At 41.3% G+C, this 17,154-nt stretch overlaps 1 protein-coding gene and 1 long non-coding RNA gene across 2 annotated transcripts; one reads left to right on the top strand and one right to left on the bottom strand.

Moving 5' to 3' along the window:
* Positions 1 to 229: 229 nt before the first annotated feature.
* Positions 230 to 16,738, top strand: LOC5514224. Its single transcript, XM_001634398.3, has 14 exons — positions 230 to 371; positions 602 to 708; positions 944 to 1,038; positions 1,202 to 1,310; positions 3,080 to 3,172; positions 4,196 to 4,250; positions 7,573 to 7,621; positions 10,161 to 10,208; positions 11,249 to 11,339; positions 11,691 to 11,759; positions 11,994 to 12,062; positions 12,789 to 12,899; positions 13,590 to 13,746; positions 14,179 to 16,738. The coding sequence occupies exons 1-14, from the start codon at positions 350 to 352 to the stop codon at positions 15,747 to 15,749; spliced, it is 2,646 nt and encodes an 881-aa protein (XP_001634448.3). The 5' UTR covers positions 230 to 349; the 3' UTR covers positions 15,750 to 16,738.
* LOC116619227 lies at positions 7,053 to 9,944 on the bottom strand. The gene is made up of 2 exons (XR_004296591.2): positions 9,217 to 9,944; positions 7,053 to 8,873 (listed from the first exon to the last, which is right to left on the bottom strand). It is a non-coding gene; the product is annotated as an uncharacterized LOC116619227 (long non-coding RNA).
* Positions 16,739 to 17,154: the final 416 nt, after the last annotated feature.

Genomic DNA, 17,154 nt, shown 5'->3' with positions numbered 1-17,154 from the left:
CCATATTGTTATTTTTTCGCCGCACGCTGAAAACATTTTGTTTATTTTTGTAAGATCACTAATCACTGCTTGAGATCTTGATGAAAACTATACACCTCTAAAATGGTTATGTATGGTAACAATTCTAATGATGGCTGTTTTTAATACATATTTCATCATCGATAAATCAAATAAATGGCTTTAGTTACTATAGAAACATTAGTTGAATGACAAGCTAGGGTCACGTGGCACAACATGACGTTTGTTTTGGGAGCACCAAGTCGAGGCTGTAGTAAGCTGATACGCAAAGGACAAACTCATGAAGCGGGCAACAGAGATTCGCCAAACTTAGCTCGGTTTTTAGCTCGACATGGGCAAGCGTTCTAAACAAGGTAGCTCATAATTTTATCGCTCATAGCCCCATTAGTTCAGTTTTATGCTAGTTTTGTGCTCTGGTGGTTAAAATGTGACTAATTGCAGGCTGTCATCGCATCCACACTCCAATCACTTGTCACACGCGCGCCAGTGCAACCCCCAACAAAACCTCCTCCACCTAAACTACATTGCATCGCCAACTTACCAAAACACTAGCTAATTCTGGCCCTTTGCTTTATTATTTCAGAACCCAGGCCAGTAGATGGAATGCGTTCAATGTGGGAATTTGCGTTTATTTCGCAATTCCTTCGGGTATTTCAGGACAAGTTTGGTTTTGTCCACTTTCAGTCCGAGGTGCGTAAACTTCATGTTGAGCATTTCGCTTTCTTGTAAACACCTTGGCAAGCATTTGACCAGTCTCCTCGCACACTAAAATATTCAAGATACCTATACTTCTTCGTGATGGAGGCATTTTCGGTTATAGCCTAAACTAAAGTTGACCCAAGGGTTTGGTGGCTCTCGGCACTTGGTTGTTCTGTCAGGCACTTAACCTCAAATTGCTGACTTTATTTTGTACTTTTATTTTCAGGATTTAGAAAATGCCCTTACAGAAGCTGAGAGTTATCCGCTGTTCAGTGTCTTTGCCATTTTACTGCGAAATCTCAGCAAACGCCGGGATATTAGGCAAGTATTTGCCTTGTTGTGTATATTTGGCATCTTTACGGTGGGTCAATTTTGAACGGAAATGCAAGCGATACAGAAGCCGTTGCGCTTCCTATTTCTTGCTTGTTTGGGTAGATGTTGATTTTTAGATCAGTTGTAATCTTTTTGCTCTCGCTGTGTTCAGGATGGAATCATGGCAAGCTGCAATGAGTCAAGAATTAGAAGCTAGAAAGATTGGATGGGATCCCCTCTCGGAGGGAATAACGTACAGCGAAGTGAGCCCGGAAAACAGAGTGAGTGTTCATCGAGCGAAAATGGCTCGCGATACGACATTTTCGCTTTCTAATCCGCCTCCAAAATATCAGCCGCATACTGAAAAAGAATTTAAGCGCTGAGTAAATCAGTGTGAATTCTTCGTGATTTGTTATTATTATATTATTATTTGTTATTGTTATTGTGTTCGAGGATAATGGGTACTTTTGCCGGCTAATAGCATTTGTGATAAGCTAAATTTAATTCTTCCGTAAACGAAGCACTGGGAGTAAATGGCAAACTTATAATAAATCAATCACCGAGAGTTATAATAATAATCGTTGTTATTAGGGTTATAATTCCGGAATAGAGGCATAGATGGATGTGTGGCCAAATGATTGAGATCTTGTAATGTCTTGTTACTATTTTGGACCTCCATTTGATATGGGTGTTAACTAAAATATGAATGTAGAAATGCATTTGAATATTCCTTTTTATTATGCACATTTTTATACTTCTGTATTATATTTAGCATGCTGGAGCCACATTTTACCATACCCGAGGTCACAACCCCTATGTTATCATTATAATTGGGGTTTAAAAGGCAAATTCAGCCTGCAATTACTGTAAAAATTGAAGTCATATGTGTTGCACCCTACTTATATGTCATTATAACTTGTAGTTTACATGACCGTAGCTAGAATTTTGTTTCTGGGGGGAAACTTGCCTTGGCCATCCTTTCCATTTTTTTACTTCACTGGGAGTTAGTTGATCCACCCCCCTTCCACACCCTGCTACCTTTAGGGAGACTTCAAATAACTTAGGGAATTTATTACTGTTTCCTAAGTTCCCTATTACCTAATAATAACTCATATCTTTGGATATATAGGTTAGAATGTGAAACTATTTACCTGTGTTATATACCAAGGCGAGGACTTTTTGGCGATTATAATTTGGTTATGTTTCCAATTCCATGGCAACGGAATGATTAATCCATCAAATTTTCTCTGGGAAACCTTTTACAAATCAACTTAAGGTATTGTACATTTGACTTTGGAGGAAGTCTTATTAACATTTCAAGAGGAATTCTGATTTCTCCAGGCAGTAAGAGGAATTCTGATTTCTCCAGGCAGTTTTATTTCTTGTCACTCTTCTTACCAAGATATACATTAATACACTGGCAAGGGATTTAATTTAATTGTTTTTTAGCTACCAAAACATACCAAAAAGGAAAGTAATCAGTTTTGCTGATGGCGTGTTTTAGGGGCTATACATAGCTACTCAATGCTGTCAAAATAATAATAACAATGAAAAACCTTTTTGCTTTTTTAGCTGCCTTTTTCAATTTCCCAGATTATTATTTTTTTTTTATTTGCAAAATAAGGTAAAGATATTGGAAGAACGTTCAGGTCAACTTTGATTTCTTTTGAGGGGTTGCAAGTAAGGGAGTGGATCATTAAAAAAAATGAGCAATTCAAACACAAACCTTGCGCTGGCCTTTTGTTGGTCTGCAAAAGACTTCTTAAAAGTAACTATTGCTGCATTAACACCAAAACCATGTTTAGTTAAACAAGGTTTTTCTTTGCCTGAGAATTTGCCAAGTTTCTCATTGTGCTGAATTCTTACTAGCTAAATGATCACTTAGTAACATGTAAAGCACAGTCTATTCAGTTTTGTTCTTGGTTCTGTCTACTCTTGAGAGATTGAGATTTAAACCAGTTTAATTGAATCACGTTTAAACTGGTTTAAGTGCTGGTGTGAATATGGTATATGAGACTGATAAAATATATAATTTCTGGTTGTGTTGTAGGTCCTACTTCTCAAACAATTGATTGAATTTGTAAGCACCAAAGAGAATGAAGTCAAAGATTTTGTGACAAATTTCCTGAATAAAGAAAAAGGGGTAAGTACCAACCGTCTTTCTTTTTACTCTAATGATTCACTATATGTGGGATATCAATTGGATAAATGTAACACTAGAGGAGAACAACAGTTGAAGCTAGCTTAGAGTATTTTTAGCAGCTCCATATACTTTATTTTAGAGCCTGACAGCTTATCTAATTGGAATTCCACTTAGGAAGGTGGGAGAGGGGCAGGGTTCAAAATAACGGCCGGCTTCCGGCGATAGATGGTTGTTTTCTGGTCTTTGCCAGCTCTTATTTTTCTGTTTCTCCTTCTCATATTTTTAGTATGCAGGCTTTTTTCCACCCAAATCCACAAAGCTGGCAAAATCTAGCAGATTTAAAAAAATATCTATTTTGAACCCTAGGAAGTATCCATCTTTATATGAATAACACCAATGTTTCATTCCAGAGAATGCATGTCTAACAGACCCTTAAAATTATAATTCTTTGATTTCTTTGTTGGCGTATGAACAGGAGATTAAAGGGGGCTGGCATTTTTAATTTTAAGACAAAGAGACCAGAGCTTCAGCACATTTTGTCATTCCATTCTAATTTAAATGGGGTGCTTATTTGATACTTAGGTTCCTAGATGGGGTACTAAAAGAAGTGGTTATTTTTAGGTACTAAAACAAGTATTTGTGGTTTGGGTGATGGAACTTTCTCAATAATAATAAAAACACAAATGAGAATAATGATTGATTGAAATAGCTATTTTTGAGATTCAGAAATTACAAAAGGAACACATTGAGTTGACAATGGGGTAGTTGTTGGGGTGTTAAAGTTTTCCAGGGTTTTTTGAATTTGAGTTATTTTTGTATAAATGTAAAAATGACTGAAAAATAGAAAGAAATCATGTGGAAATCCAAAATATTTGGAGTTAACTGGAAATAAATAAAGCAGAGTTCTTCTGTACTTGCTTATTTAACCAGGCCCATACTAGTCACCATCAATGAAATGATGGTAATTTTGATACCTTAGATCAGCAAATATACTCATGATTGTGCTATACGGTTTCTCTCCAGGACAAGAGTGCAATTGGTCAAGATGAACAGAATAATGTTTACTGGTATTTTGATGGTGAGTTACAAACACACTTATGATACTAGAATTTTCAAAGTTGGCTTTATATATCTTTTACTTCATGTTTTTTAGTTTGACACTAAAGATTGTTTTTGCTATTGACTTTTAAGATTTTATCAGACTACAATTATCTTGTATGCTTTGTTAAATGGAAGCTCAAGCTTATATTTAGGCTAATAGGAAATAGCTTCAATCTGAAACTTTACGATTTAAAAGCATTTACAAGAGGACAAAGGTTTGCTTGAAATATATCTCAACCATTTGTTTTGATTCTTTTAAGCTATTACTTGAAAAATATAGAGTCTACTCTCATTACAGAAAAGTATTATTGTTTAAATGCTACATTATAATTTAATATAATGGTAGAAATAATCCAAAGTTAAAATGGAAAAAAATGATTTCTTCTTATTTAAAAGACCATATTTGTTTTTGTTTTTTCTTCTATAATTGATATGTGTCAAACATTTGTCACCCTTACTGATTATTGTAGTGTGCTAGCTGTATCAGTGCTAAGTAAATATTTACTGCTGTTCACACTGCATCCTCCCTGTATTAAGACAGCAGCTCACCAGAGAGGCACAGTGGTATCAACATTCAATGTGATCTTTGGTTATGCTCTCCTTGTCTGCTGAGACCTTGAATACATTTCCCATGCTAATTCCTTCCTGTGGCTTTAGAATAAATCATCTAAGGCAATCATGTGTGCTAGAGATGTTTTCCATTTCACAGTGGCTGAGTGCTTTGTAGTCCAAGTTTGAATGTTATTCTTATGATAATCACTGAATGCATTTCTACCTGCTATTAGCATATATTTGGCAGTTGTGGCTGTGTGTATTGAAGCATGGCCACCAATCACAGACTGCCCTGGTGATTAGCAGGTGACAACTAACCCTGCTTCTTATCCAATCCTTGCTTTCCTCTCACCAAGCAGTCTCATTGCTTGTGTTTTCTCTCCCTGAACCACCAATAAGCTAGCAGTCCTGCTATTGTTTTGATGGATGTTGACAAGTCCTAAATTGAAAACCTTTTCTACAGGTACCAGAAAAATGTAATTAAAAGAAGTCACATGTCACTCCAACAATGCCCCAATGATCAATGTTTCATGGGCAGTGCATGTTTTGCATATACTCGAAGAAAGTCTTCATGAACCTACAAACTTCTCTCTTATTTGGGCCTTTTCTCCCTTCAGGATAAAAATCCATAGCACAGTATGTATTATTTTCATTGTCTGCACCAGGCTGTCTTTTATTGTACAATTGTTGTAAATGTCTGTTATATATTTATTCAATAGTTATCCTGTAAAACACAAAACTGAAAGTTTATTTATTTTTAATTTAGCATAAGCCAAATCAAACCTGATTTCTGTGTGTTAAGCTGCCATTTTATCACAATACTTATAATAATTCAATTTCACATTGTGTTTGCACCAGTTTATTTCAATCTTTGAACTTCAAGCTTGTTAGTTCTCTTGTAGTGCATGCAGAGCCACATGCAAATTGATCCTACTAAGTGATCTTATTGTGCTTTATCCTAAGAGCAGAAACTCTAAATGATGCTTAGATCTTTCTGCGTAGTAACTAGACAACAAGGAATCCAGTACATCGGATTCATCTTGTTTGAGTAAAATTGTGTATCATCTCTAATCCTTGATCTGTAAGACCTACTAGTGTTAATATGTGATAAATACTGGCTCGAGAGGAATAACGTTTAGCTCTTGAGCTTGGCTGTCATGTTCCAAAAGCTGTGCTTTGTTTCCCTTGTTTTGTTTAAATCCATTATCTGTTGAAAACCTCAAGTATACCTTGTACATAATTTGTTTTCCTGTGTTTCCTTACTGGTTGTAGAACTCACCTTTTCATTGCAAACCTCAAGTATTGCTTGACAACAATGAAAAAAAAAACACTGATCTCAAACTTATTGCTTATCTAGTGCTATATTTCACCAGTGAACATTGTTCTTTGACCACTTCAAAGTCAAGTGAATATTGATGTATTGTTCCAAATAATTAGATTTTAAAAAGAAAACATGGTGTTGCTGTTTGCTACCACATTACCAAAACACCCTCCAACTTTCAGCACCTTTTATTGATAATTATTATGTTGTGTATCCAAGGGTTTCCTTTTGCACAAATAGGCATTTGTCTTGAATTTGAATTTATAAGTATCTAGAAAGTCTCACAGGAAACCAAGACTCAATTGTCTGGGAAATGTTTGTTTATATATAACATATTATGGTTATTTTTCTTTGATTAGAAATTGGTAGGTGTATCTTTTTATGTCATTAACATTCTTTGACTGTGCCATAGAAAAACATGTAGATACAAAAATTGTTTTAAGGACAGCACAATTTTTAAATTGGTACATGTGTTTACATGTTTAAAAACACGAGAAGAATTGTATTTTGAGAAGAATTGAAGAATTGTATTTTGCCATTATTAATTTTGGAATTATTATCCTATTAGTTCAAATTCAACAGAATTACACAGCACAGTAGGCTTTAATTGTAGTAGGTAGCCAAATTCTGCACCTTAATAAATGCAGGGGTATGTTCTTGGGGAATTCTGCACCTAATAGCAATAGATGCAAGGCATGTTCTTTGCGGAATTCTGCTCCTAATAGCAATAGATGCAAGGGATGTTCTAAGGGAATTCTGCACCTAATAGCAATAGATGCAAGGGCATGTTTTGGTGATGTTGAAATCCTCTCATCTGATTCATCATGCAATTAAAGTTTTATTCAGTTTTTAAACCATTTACTTTGACATCTATAGCAATAGAGTTTTGTTAACACAACACATCTCTGTTTTATATACTTTGTTTTATTTTGTTTCAGACTTTACGGCACTCATGTAATTACCAAAATAAATGTTTTATAAAATGCACTTTATTTTTTGCGATCTTGCTGATGGTTTAGAGTTCCTTTATACCACTTTTATGGAGATATCAACCATTATCATGCATTTCCAGAGAGAAAAAGTGATATTTTGAATGTACAACTAGTTTTGCAATGTCATATTTCGTAGTCAATGCTTCTGTCTCTTCTTGCAAAATAAAAAAGAATGTAGGGCTAACTTAAGGTTGGTTCTCACTAGGACGTAAGCGCAAACGGAAGCGCAACACAAGTGTGAATCGGTCAAACATAAGCGCAAGCGCAAGAAAATCACGCAGTTGCATTCTCTTGCGCTTATGTTGTAGTGAAAATCGGAAAACTATGTGCGTTCCGCTTGCGCTTACGTCCAAGTGAGAACCAACCTTTATAATTTCTGAATCTTTGGTGCTGTATGTACCATTCGAGATACCTATGTGTTTGTTTGATTTCAGATTTAAGGCTCTACAGAGGGAAAAGATCTGAAGAGGGCAAGCTTCAAAGGTAACTAGATCAGCATGATGTTGTTATACATTTTAGTACTCCCCCCCCCCCCCAAAAAAAAAAAAAAAAAGATAAATAATACCCTTGGCCAATGTTTGTGCTACAGTGGCTATGGTGCCTTTTACTGACAAAACAGCTCAAGCTTATTACTCACATGTAAGGCTAACTGTGACTAGGGCTAACTGACACTAGGGCTAACTGACTTCAGGGCTTTTTACTGACAAAACAGCTCAAGCTTATTACTCACATGTAAGGCTAACTGTGACTAGGGCTAACTGACACTAGGGCTAACTGACTTCAGGGCTTTTTACTGACAAAACAGCTCAAGCTTATTACTCACATGTAAGGCTAACTGTGACTAGGGCTAACTGACACTAGGGCTAACTGACTTCAGGGCTTTTTACTGACAAAACAGCTCAAGCTTATTACTCACATGTAAGGCTAACTGTGACTAGGGCTAACTGACACTAGGGCTAACTGACACTAGGGCTAACTGACACCTAACAGGCTAACTGACACTAGGGCTAACTGACACCTAACAGGCTAACTGACACCTAACAGGCTAACTGACACCTAACAGGCTAACTGACACCTAACAGGCTAACTGACACCTAACAGGCTAACTGACACCTAACAGGCTAACTGACACCTAACAGGCTAACTGACACCTAACAGGCTAACTGACACCTAACAGGCTAACTGACACCTAACAGGCTAACTGACACCTAACAGGCTAACTGACACCTAACAGGCTAACTGACACCTAACAGGCTAACTGACACTTAACAGGCTAACCCAAACTTGACAGGCTAGAGAGAAAAATCCTGGGTTTTAGAGAATGGTCCTTGCCTAAATTGATGGACAATGCTTTTCATATCTTAGTCTCGTACACAGTCTTTCTTAGCCCAAGCACATTGCGTTACAGAGCTCAGAAAGTGTTGTTTGACTAGTCAGAAAATATGTACTATTGTAGCATGTTTGCATAGACTTTATCAATGGCTTCTGCCTCCTCCCCTATATTATTTTTAAAAATTAAAAAGAAATTGCCAGTAGGAGCATAGCTTCCCCCTCTCCCCTCTCTGTTCCCACTGTATTTTGCCTTGGGTGTGTTGCTGGGTAGATGTTGCCCGTTGAACATGTAAAAAGCTCATTCATTATTTCCTCTGCCCACTGTATCTTGCCTTGGATGTGTTGCTTAGTAGCTATTGCCTGGGGCGTCACTTATGTCTACTAATGTTGATGGTAGTTCTGCCTTTTGCGAGACATGTGACACATTGTGATAAAAAAAAGAGAAATGTCGAGGTTAGAGAAAACAATTATGAACAAAGCAATGCGGTGATGAGGAAAAATACTGTACGGCTTAGGTTTTTATCTGTTCATGGAAAAAAAAAACTATTGGATGAAAGTGGTTACGGAGCGCCTGCCATTGACCTATCCCCCCACTTCAGGTGCATGTTGCATGGCTTATTACCAAGAAAATAGAATGTAAAACCTCGGAACCATGACTTATCATCAATGGAAGGAGTATTTGAGTCCATATCTCATAACTCCACTGCCCCATGGGTGTCTGATATATATATAGAGGTTCATCTCACCTTTATATGACGTCGTGTGCTTCCTCCATCTCTACGGTGCATCTCCTTTGCGCTTGTGTGTTATTTTTATCTTTCTAAGATAAGATTTACCAGATAAATCCTTAAAGGGAAGTAGTTGTCTTTACGCTCGCGCTACATGTTCCACATCTTCAAGGCTAGATTACGCCAAGAAATTCGTAGCCTGCTACCCGGCTCTCCGGAGTTTCGATCTCCGGAGAACCGGCTAGCAGGCTAAGCAATTCGAGCTCTGTACTTTCGAATACCTCCGGTTGCAAGTGCAGTGTTTCGGTAAAGTGCTGTCAATCACAGCGGATTGCTAGTCCGCCCCTTTTCTCCACCAATAAGGCTGTGTTGTGCTTATTGTTTTTTCTATCTATTTTCGGTGTTCTAACAGCACTCAGTTTCGCACTCTTACCCCTCCACTTTTTTTGTAATCCCAGCGATTGGCGCAATTCGCCAAGTGCGACCCAGCGAGAACATTTGCGGCTGGATAGTTCATTAAATATTTAAGGGCCTATCAGAAAGTGTGATCAAAGGCTTTGCAAGCTCGCGCCACGCTATTCGTAACGGCACACTACCCGTGTTTCCCGACTTCACCGATGCCCACCCTGAGCCAGATCGAGCGGTAGAATATAACCCACAAGCTGCGACTAGACGGATGAGCGCGTCTAAAAAAGCGCCGCGCAGTGATATTCGCACCTCTGGTGGCGCTTTCCATATATGGCACATTGCCTATTATATATCGCTTCATGCATCGCATAATAAAGCAGCGTTCCCTTGAGATTATCATTACTGTGAGAGGGCCAGCTGCTCAGGGTCTAGTATATCCGCCTCTCGCCGTGTCGTACGCACGGTACTGTCGTAGCCACGTGAATCCCGCCGCGTGTAACGTGTAGCCTGCTTTATGTGAGCGTGACCCGTGTGTGTGTGTTTTTTTTTCTCAGCTGGGAGACTGTTTGTACGAGTGCTGACGAGTGGCAAGCACTGATCAGGTGAGCCCTAGTTTTACATACCCCTGGCCCCAGGAAAACCCCTGTTCACACACACTATCATCTTCACTTGACGTTTGTTGTGATTTCTACTTCGCCTTTGCAATACTATAGCTTCTCGCTAATCATTGTGCGAATTCGTAGTAAGTATTGATTTTTGGGGAGTCACTCAAATGAAATGAGCCATGTACTGAAGCTAAGTACCAGTAATTACGCGCATTCATTACTCGAATCCTCAATAGTTTGTCGTTGCCTATGTTCGGAATTTTCCCCTGAACTTGCCGCGAAAACCACAACAATGAAGGGCAAGCATTATGCCCACATCGGGTCAAAACCCAGGGCTACACGCATTTCTAAGGTAAAGGTCTGCCAATGTAGTCTGTCATGTAATGTTTCATTTATACTAAGAAAGGTATAAGTATGACATAAATTGGGCGCCCGGTCTTGAGGTCAAAAGAGCAGCCATTTGTAGCCTCTTACTGGCCGATACGTCGGCTTTGACATATTTTTATTGTAATTGAAACAGGTGTAATGTATTTCTATCCCCTTATAGCGTTTCAATTGTCACTGCAAGATCGAAACACGTTTTCCAATGTTTCTCATTTTTCTTTGATCACGGAGTCGGTCGTAAAATTGCCGCTTCCAGCTTGCGATGCTTTGGCTGACTGCGATTACTCTGTTTTCGTGTTATGCTAAAAGTTGTCACGCGCTTCTTACGCGGTTTCCGTGATTGCTTTGCGTTACTTGTGGCTGCGTTACCATGGCGTTATCTCTTATCTGCGGCTGCCGTGGCATGTTATCGCTCTTTGCGATTGCGCTACTCCTGCGGTTAACTCTTAAAGTAAATAGTTTGGCTTTTTCTGTGATTACGTATCTCACTCTATGATTATCCCTTATTTCCACGGCCATACGTCATTCCTACTTTATTGCGTGACCTCATTTTTTTCACGATTGCGTGATCTGCGACATCGCGCTTATTGTAATTTGATCATCTTTGGTCGTATTGGTTACGTCATTGCTAATTGATTGCGTGACTTCCTTAGTTCCTTAGAAGATAGCAGTAACGCCGAGGAGACGAAATTGCACCAGTACTTAAAAGATGAACTCTACCCTTCGCTGATAGACAAACTTCAGGTTAGTCACCGACCCTATAGTATTCGCCGGCCTGCTAGATTGCTCTAACTGGTTTCGGGGTGTCGGAATTACTGTGGCTTGCATAAAAATGCTAGAGTAGGGGGGAGGGGTATGGAGATGTGTGGCACATACTGACCATGCACCTCAGTGCTTCCATGTATGTTCTTACGTCGCAGTCCCCTTTAGACCACAGCACCACTACAATCCTTTGCTTTTAATTATTTTAACTCCTAAAATAACCAAGACAATGCATTCAATTGAAAAAAAAAAAAAGAAAAGGGGGAACTTAATGGATTCTGTAAGCAGTGGAACCTCGAATTCCTAAAATGATGTCATGAACTCGCGTTCCAGGAACATGAGAAAGAAAAGGAGTTAAAAGGAAAGAGAAAGAAATCGAAGACTTCGAGATCACCTGAAAAGGTACTGTCTACACATTCAATCACATGTGCTTTTGTTTTTGGTGTATTCTTCCTTGGAGCGCCCTGAGTCTGTGTCACGGTAAGGTTTACCCTCTGGTGATGCTGAAAGTGGTCGCTCTACTTCTTCGTGATTGCGTCGCGTCCTTTCTGTTTGTGATTGCGTCTTCTAAGCGCTCTCGTAAACTACTACCCCCTGTGATGTCGTCGCTAAACGCATCTTTTTTTGCCATTTCAGGAGAAGCGCGAAGAGGAGAAAGATGCTTTGCTGAAGCAGGAAGAGGACGAGATAGAGAGAATGAAACAGGTATGAGCACCCTCTACTCAAGGTGCCGAGGCCACAGACCTCTCCACAGCAACGAGCTAAGAGAACCCCCTTCAAGCTAAGGTGCCGAGGCTACAAACCTTTCAGCAGAAACAAAACATTAGAACCCCCTTCTAGCTAAAGTGCCTAGGCCACAGACCTTTCAGCAGAAAAAGCTCTAATTTAATCGGCATACAATTCGAAATTACTAAAGAGCATTAAGGAATAATTTAGCTTACTGTCTCCAACTGAATTTGCTCACACGCGAGGGTTTCTTCCGCCAATGTTTTCCCGCCTAAAACCATGCAGTTCCCGGGAAATCCCCCACACGTTTCACCCGTTTTCAGTTCTTTCCATTTGTTCGCATGTTTATGAGTTTTGGAAACCCATATGCTGTAAGGCCGATCATAACAGCATCTAGTGTGCATGTAGACACGCTCGATAATCCACAGTGGCTCCCGTTTATGACAAACACAAAGTCACGTGAAACAAACTATATAAAAAAGTGCAAAGTGCGTTGTTTACGAAACACACTCGCCAAGAGACCACGTGAGGCAAACTACAAAAATGTGCGTATGGGCAGCAATTATCGGTCGAACCACGTGAGAATGATATATAATTCACTAGAATAAGATAATGCACCCCTTTAGAAGCATCGATCCTACTAATTCAGCTGTTATCTCAAGTGATCTTGTTATGCCTGAACTTGCCTTCCCTCCCCTCGCACAGGAAGAGGATGAAAACCAGCAGATTCCCCTCGCCGCGGAACGCTATAAGAACGGACGGCGGAGAGATTCCGAGGAGGAAGATGGTAGTCCTGTAAACCAAACTCCTACTAAGGTACTTGAAGATTTCTTTTCGCATAGAAAGCTCTCATGACCAAGATTCATCGTTAGATCTTCACCCGCAAACACATGGCCAGAGGGAAGTTTTTTGTATTTTGTATTTTTTTTTTAATGTAAAAACTATGTTTGGTGATGTCCCATCTAAAGACTTTTTTTTTCAAATCATTAGTTTGTAGTTTGACTTGATGAAGAAATGATAAATTTGGGGTTTGATTTTGAGGATGTAAATGACGTTTTAAAAAGCACGTTCTTAAAAGAACGTGATGCGTCGATGCTGGGGTAATTACCGTGTTTTTATTGGGGTAATTCGTACGGACCGTTTAGTGCCCCCGCAGGAAGCTATCGCCATTAAGTCGTCTTGCTGATTCAGCACTGTCATTAGCGCCCTACTCGTGACCAATAACGCTACGTCCACTTATGCCTTAACTATCATAGCTATCAGAGCTGAGTTGAGATGTCTCCAACTCCAACCCGATTCACAAAAGCATAAACTCAAACGTTCGCAAATGTTTAGAATCGAATTTACGAAACACGGTTGTAGTCATATGAGTAAAGGACTTTTCAAATTTTCTTATTTGGCAGTGTCGCGAGAAGCTAGTCAGCCCCTTGTACGTGAATTTTTCAAACGCTTCTCCTGTTATGAATGAGTCCGCACGAGTTAACTGATTTGACTGTGTTTTTCCAGGGTGTTGACGAACTGCCACACGATATGGGGGACTCCGGCGGACTAGGGTCTAGAACCAAGAGGAAATGCGTCATCTTACGCGAGCAATCCAAAACAAAAAAGGAGTGGTGGGACGAAGAGGGACTTGGCTCCGATAACGATGAAGACGACGACTACGGTAAGGCTGGAAGACGGCGTGTGCGACAGGGTCCTTCGAAATCTTCCTCATGCCTAGTGCATATTAGCAACATAACAACATGGGCGCGCCCGTGTCGTTATGTTGTTATGTTGCTAGTGTGCACTAGGAATTGTGGGTCATATGTTGCAAATGTTGTGCCAACGGTGACCTCCAATATTTAGAGAGTAAAAAATAGACCTTTCTGGCTACTTTGTCCATGAGAAACCCGGCCCACGAGGCACCGCCAGGTCCGTCGTTAGATATCCGTTGGTACACAAGACACTATAAGTGCGAGCGATTATGACACAACCGGTATTTTTGTTACACTGCATCACTGCTCAACATCCTTGTGAAAGCTGATACTAGAAGATAGAAATCGTTGTAGAAATAGTAACCTGAGAGTATTAACGTTCTTGTATATTGGTATTCCAGATTCTGACGCCTCTGATGGCCCTCGACGTAAAAGGAAATCGAAAGTAGTCCGCGCTCCAGAGATTCGCGGTCCTCCCAACCGCACCTACATGTTTTCCACGGCCATCGCGAATCGCGCAGCAGAGGCTGTGAGCCAGGGGCGCGTCGATAACATCATCACCTTCCACCGTGCCCAGCAGTCGACCCCGCCATACCTACGAGTGGAAAGACCCAACAAGTTCGACCAGCAGAAGGCCTACTTCTCGCAGCAGTACCCTATGGGTAGCGATCCAAACGGCATGGCGGCAAGGGGGTTCGGGGGCCTGCCGGGTAGCATGGTGGGAGATGGAGCGGTAGGGCCCGGGAGACCTGGCTATGTTGCAGCTGCACCCTGGCAGCAGTACCAGATGCAACAACAATTCATGAAAGAACACGGGGGTCAGCCGCGACAGGGTGCCGCACAAGTCGAGGACAATATACACCAGTTGCTCTATGGGAACACTATAAATGGAGGCGTCCCTTCTAACAATAATGGCATGTACCAGCGAGGCGCGAGCTACCCTCCCCGCATGCCCGGGATGCAGCAGACGCCCTCGCAATACGGATACCAGCAGCCGCAGCAGCAACAGCAGCAGCAGTCGTTTGACCAGTTCCGACCGCAGTTCCAGCAGGCTCAGTACCCTGGCTTTCCACAACAACAGCAGCCTTCACAGAGCCAGCAGCAGCAATTCTTTCCACGCCAGCAGCGCATGATGACCACGACTGCACACTCTCCAACTGCTCAGTCACCCTCTGCTGATAGCCTGGGCTCTAGCGTCCGCTCCCCTCCCCCTCCCTATCCTGGCAGCCGCACCTCGGGGAATCCCCATATGGGCTCCAGCCCCGCCCCAATACCTTCTCCAACAAGCACGGGCTCGCCTCAGACCCCCCTGACGCCACACACGCCCAGGTTTCCGAACACTGCGCCATCCCCTGGAGAGCCCAACAAGCCGCCATTCTCGCCAAGCAATCACCAGGCTGCATTTCCCACACCCGCTGGGTTCTCGACGCAAAAGCGGCTTAATAACGACTCGAGCGATACTGAGACGCACCCTCAAGGGTTCATGGATCTTGGCAGTAAATCCTTCCCTACCGCTTCTCAAGTAACAAACCCTTACTCGAGCATGGGGACCTTCAACCAATCCCCACGGGTATCTGAAGACTCACTGCACTCTCCGCTCGACAACACGTCTTCCTCGTTTGAATCTGGTCCTCCCAACAAGAGTCCGTTCCAGCCAGGCATAAGCAGCGCGTACTCCGGCTCTTCCGCCGCCATGAGTAACAAGTCGTTCTCAGTGGAGAGCCTAACCGCACCGAGGCAACCGTCAGATCGCGGCACGCCTCCACACGCCATGGACCAGTCAGTCACCCCGTACGGCGGCCTGTACTACCAATCCAAGTACCCCCCGGGGATGTTTGGTCAGGCCCGGTATCAGTACCCTCCAGCCATGCAGCACGCGGGACCTTTCTATAATTCGCAAATACAACCAAATATGTACTACGACAGAGGCTCGTTGCCCGTGTACCCCCCTGGCAGAGAGGGAGGACTATGAGGTAACGTTGTCCTCCGTTGATCTCTTCGGGTGCGGGTCCTGTTTGCGGCTCCTTTCCTTCATACACTCGCTGTCCTTAGGATGGACCCTGTAAGGCACACGCCTTCCGAGCTCCCATGTTTGCGCCTAGGGAGGCGCTTCTTGTGTATACACAAATCCTTCTTATAATGGCTTCGCTCAAGAACGATTATTGGAGCTTTATTCTGAAGCTGAGAGAATGTAACATAGAATAGGCAGATTTCAGGACAAGAAAATCTGCTAAATGCTCCAGGCGCGTAATTTTTTTCTTGATATTTTAGCCAAGCCGGGATGCGGTCCCGTTTTAATGTTATGTTTTACGCCTCGCTTCAATTTGGTCGCTTCGTGCTATGTAAGCGTCTTAGGTTCATTTATTATTACTTGGTCACAATTCAGAATCACATCCGTTTAAGGTCGTGAAACGTGCTTTTATCAGAACAAATGCGAATGTGTTGTGTTCTATTATTACCGGGCTGTTTATTTTTGTACAGCCGTAAATAAATAAGTTCAGTTGTCAGCAGGGAACCCCAGAACAGACACTGAATTTCTTTTTGGACTCTGCGCATTGACGGATTTCTGTAAAGGTAGTAGTCACAATCGTGATCGAGATTCCCTTCAGTATACAGAACGACGGTAAAGTTAAAATCTTTTTTTGCGTGTGTGATGGGGGGTATTTGTTTGATCACGGGAAAATATCCGAAACGTTAACTGACAGTTTAGCCATTCCCAGGGTCGAATACAGAATAGTGTTTCATTGATTTTATACAGCGCCAAGTGCTTATTTCCTATCGTTTTAGGCGTAGTTTATATCATTTCATTCATCTTACATAGTTATACACAACGCGGAGAAGTGCCCAGCGCTATTTGAAAGTGCTGCCAGCGACAATTGTACAATACCAGTATATAATTGATGGTTAAAGGTCACTTAGGGCCGTGTTTTCCATGATCAATAAAGCATCATCAATAATGTTGAAATGTCTCTGTTAATGTGTTGAATACCTCGACGCCATATTACAAAACAAATCCTCCCCACCCTCCACCACCGTCAGATATAATGATTTTCACTAATTATTTGGCACAGGTAATCATCTTCTTACTTAAACGGCCTCTGTCAGCCGGCATTTTGTCATCCTAGCAAAGTACCAAGCCTGAAAAAGCATCCATTTCCATCGGCTTATTTCGAAAAGCCAATGCGCTATTTTCGATGGAATTTGGTTAATAAAGTTTAAAATATTGTTTTCAGATGGTTATTTCGAGATTTTAGAATATTATTTGCCTTCCAATATCAAATGAAAACAATAAAGGTATTGCTGACACGGGCCCTTTAGGTGGGGGGGGGGGGGGGGCAACTCCAAGCGAAGTAAGGATTTTACAAAAGAGCGGCTCT

This window comes from Nematostella vectensis, chromosome 3 (assembly GCF_932526225.1).
Source record: "Nematostella vectensis chromosome 3, jaNemVect1.1, whole genome shotgun sequence".
Lineage (NCBI taxonomy): Eukaryota > Metazoa > Cnidaria > Anthozoa > Actiniaria > Edwardsiidae > Nematostella > Nematostella vectensis.
Note: the sequence above shows the minus strand (reverse complement) of the source record. Positions and strands in the feature narration are given on the sequence as shown.

Bases quoted from the DNA above. Each gene is read 5' to 3' on its own strand.
- LOC5514224 (XM_001634398.3), top strand. From the start codon at position 350: ATGGGCAAGCGTTCTAAACAAG. The intron at 10,209-11,248 runs GTGAGCCCTAGT...TGACTTCCTTAG, and splicing joins GAGTGGCAAGCACTGATCAG to TTCCTTAGAAGATAGCAGTA. The intron at 13,747-14,178 runs GTAAGGCTGGAA...TTGGTATTCCAG, and splicing joins CGATGAAGACGACGACTACG to ATTCTGACGCCTCTGATGGC.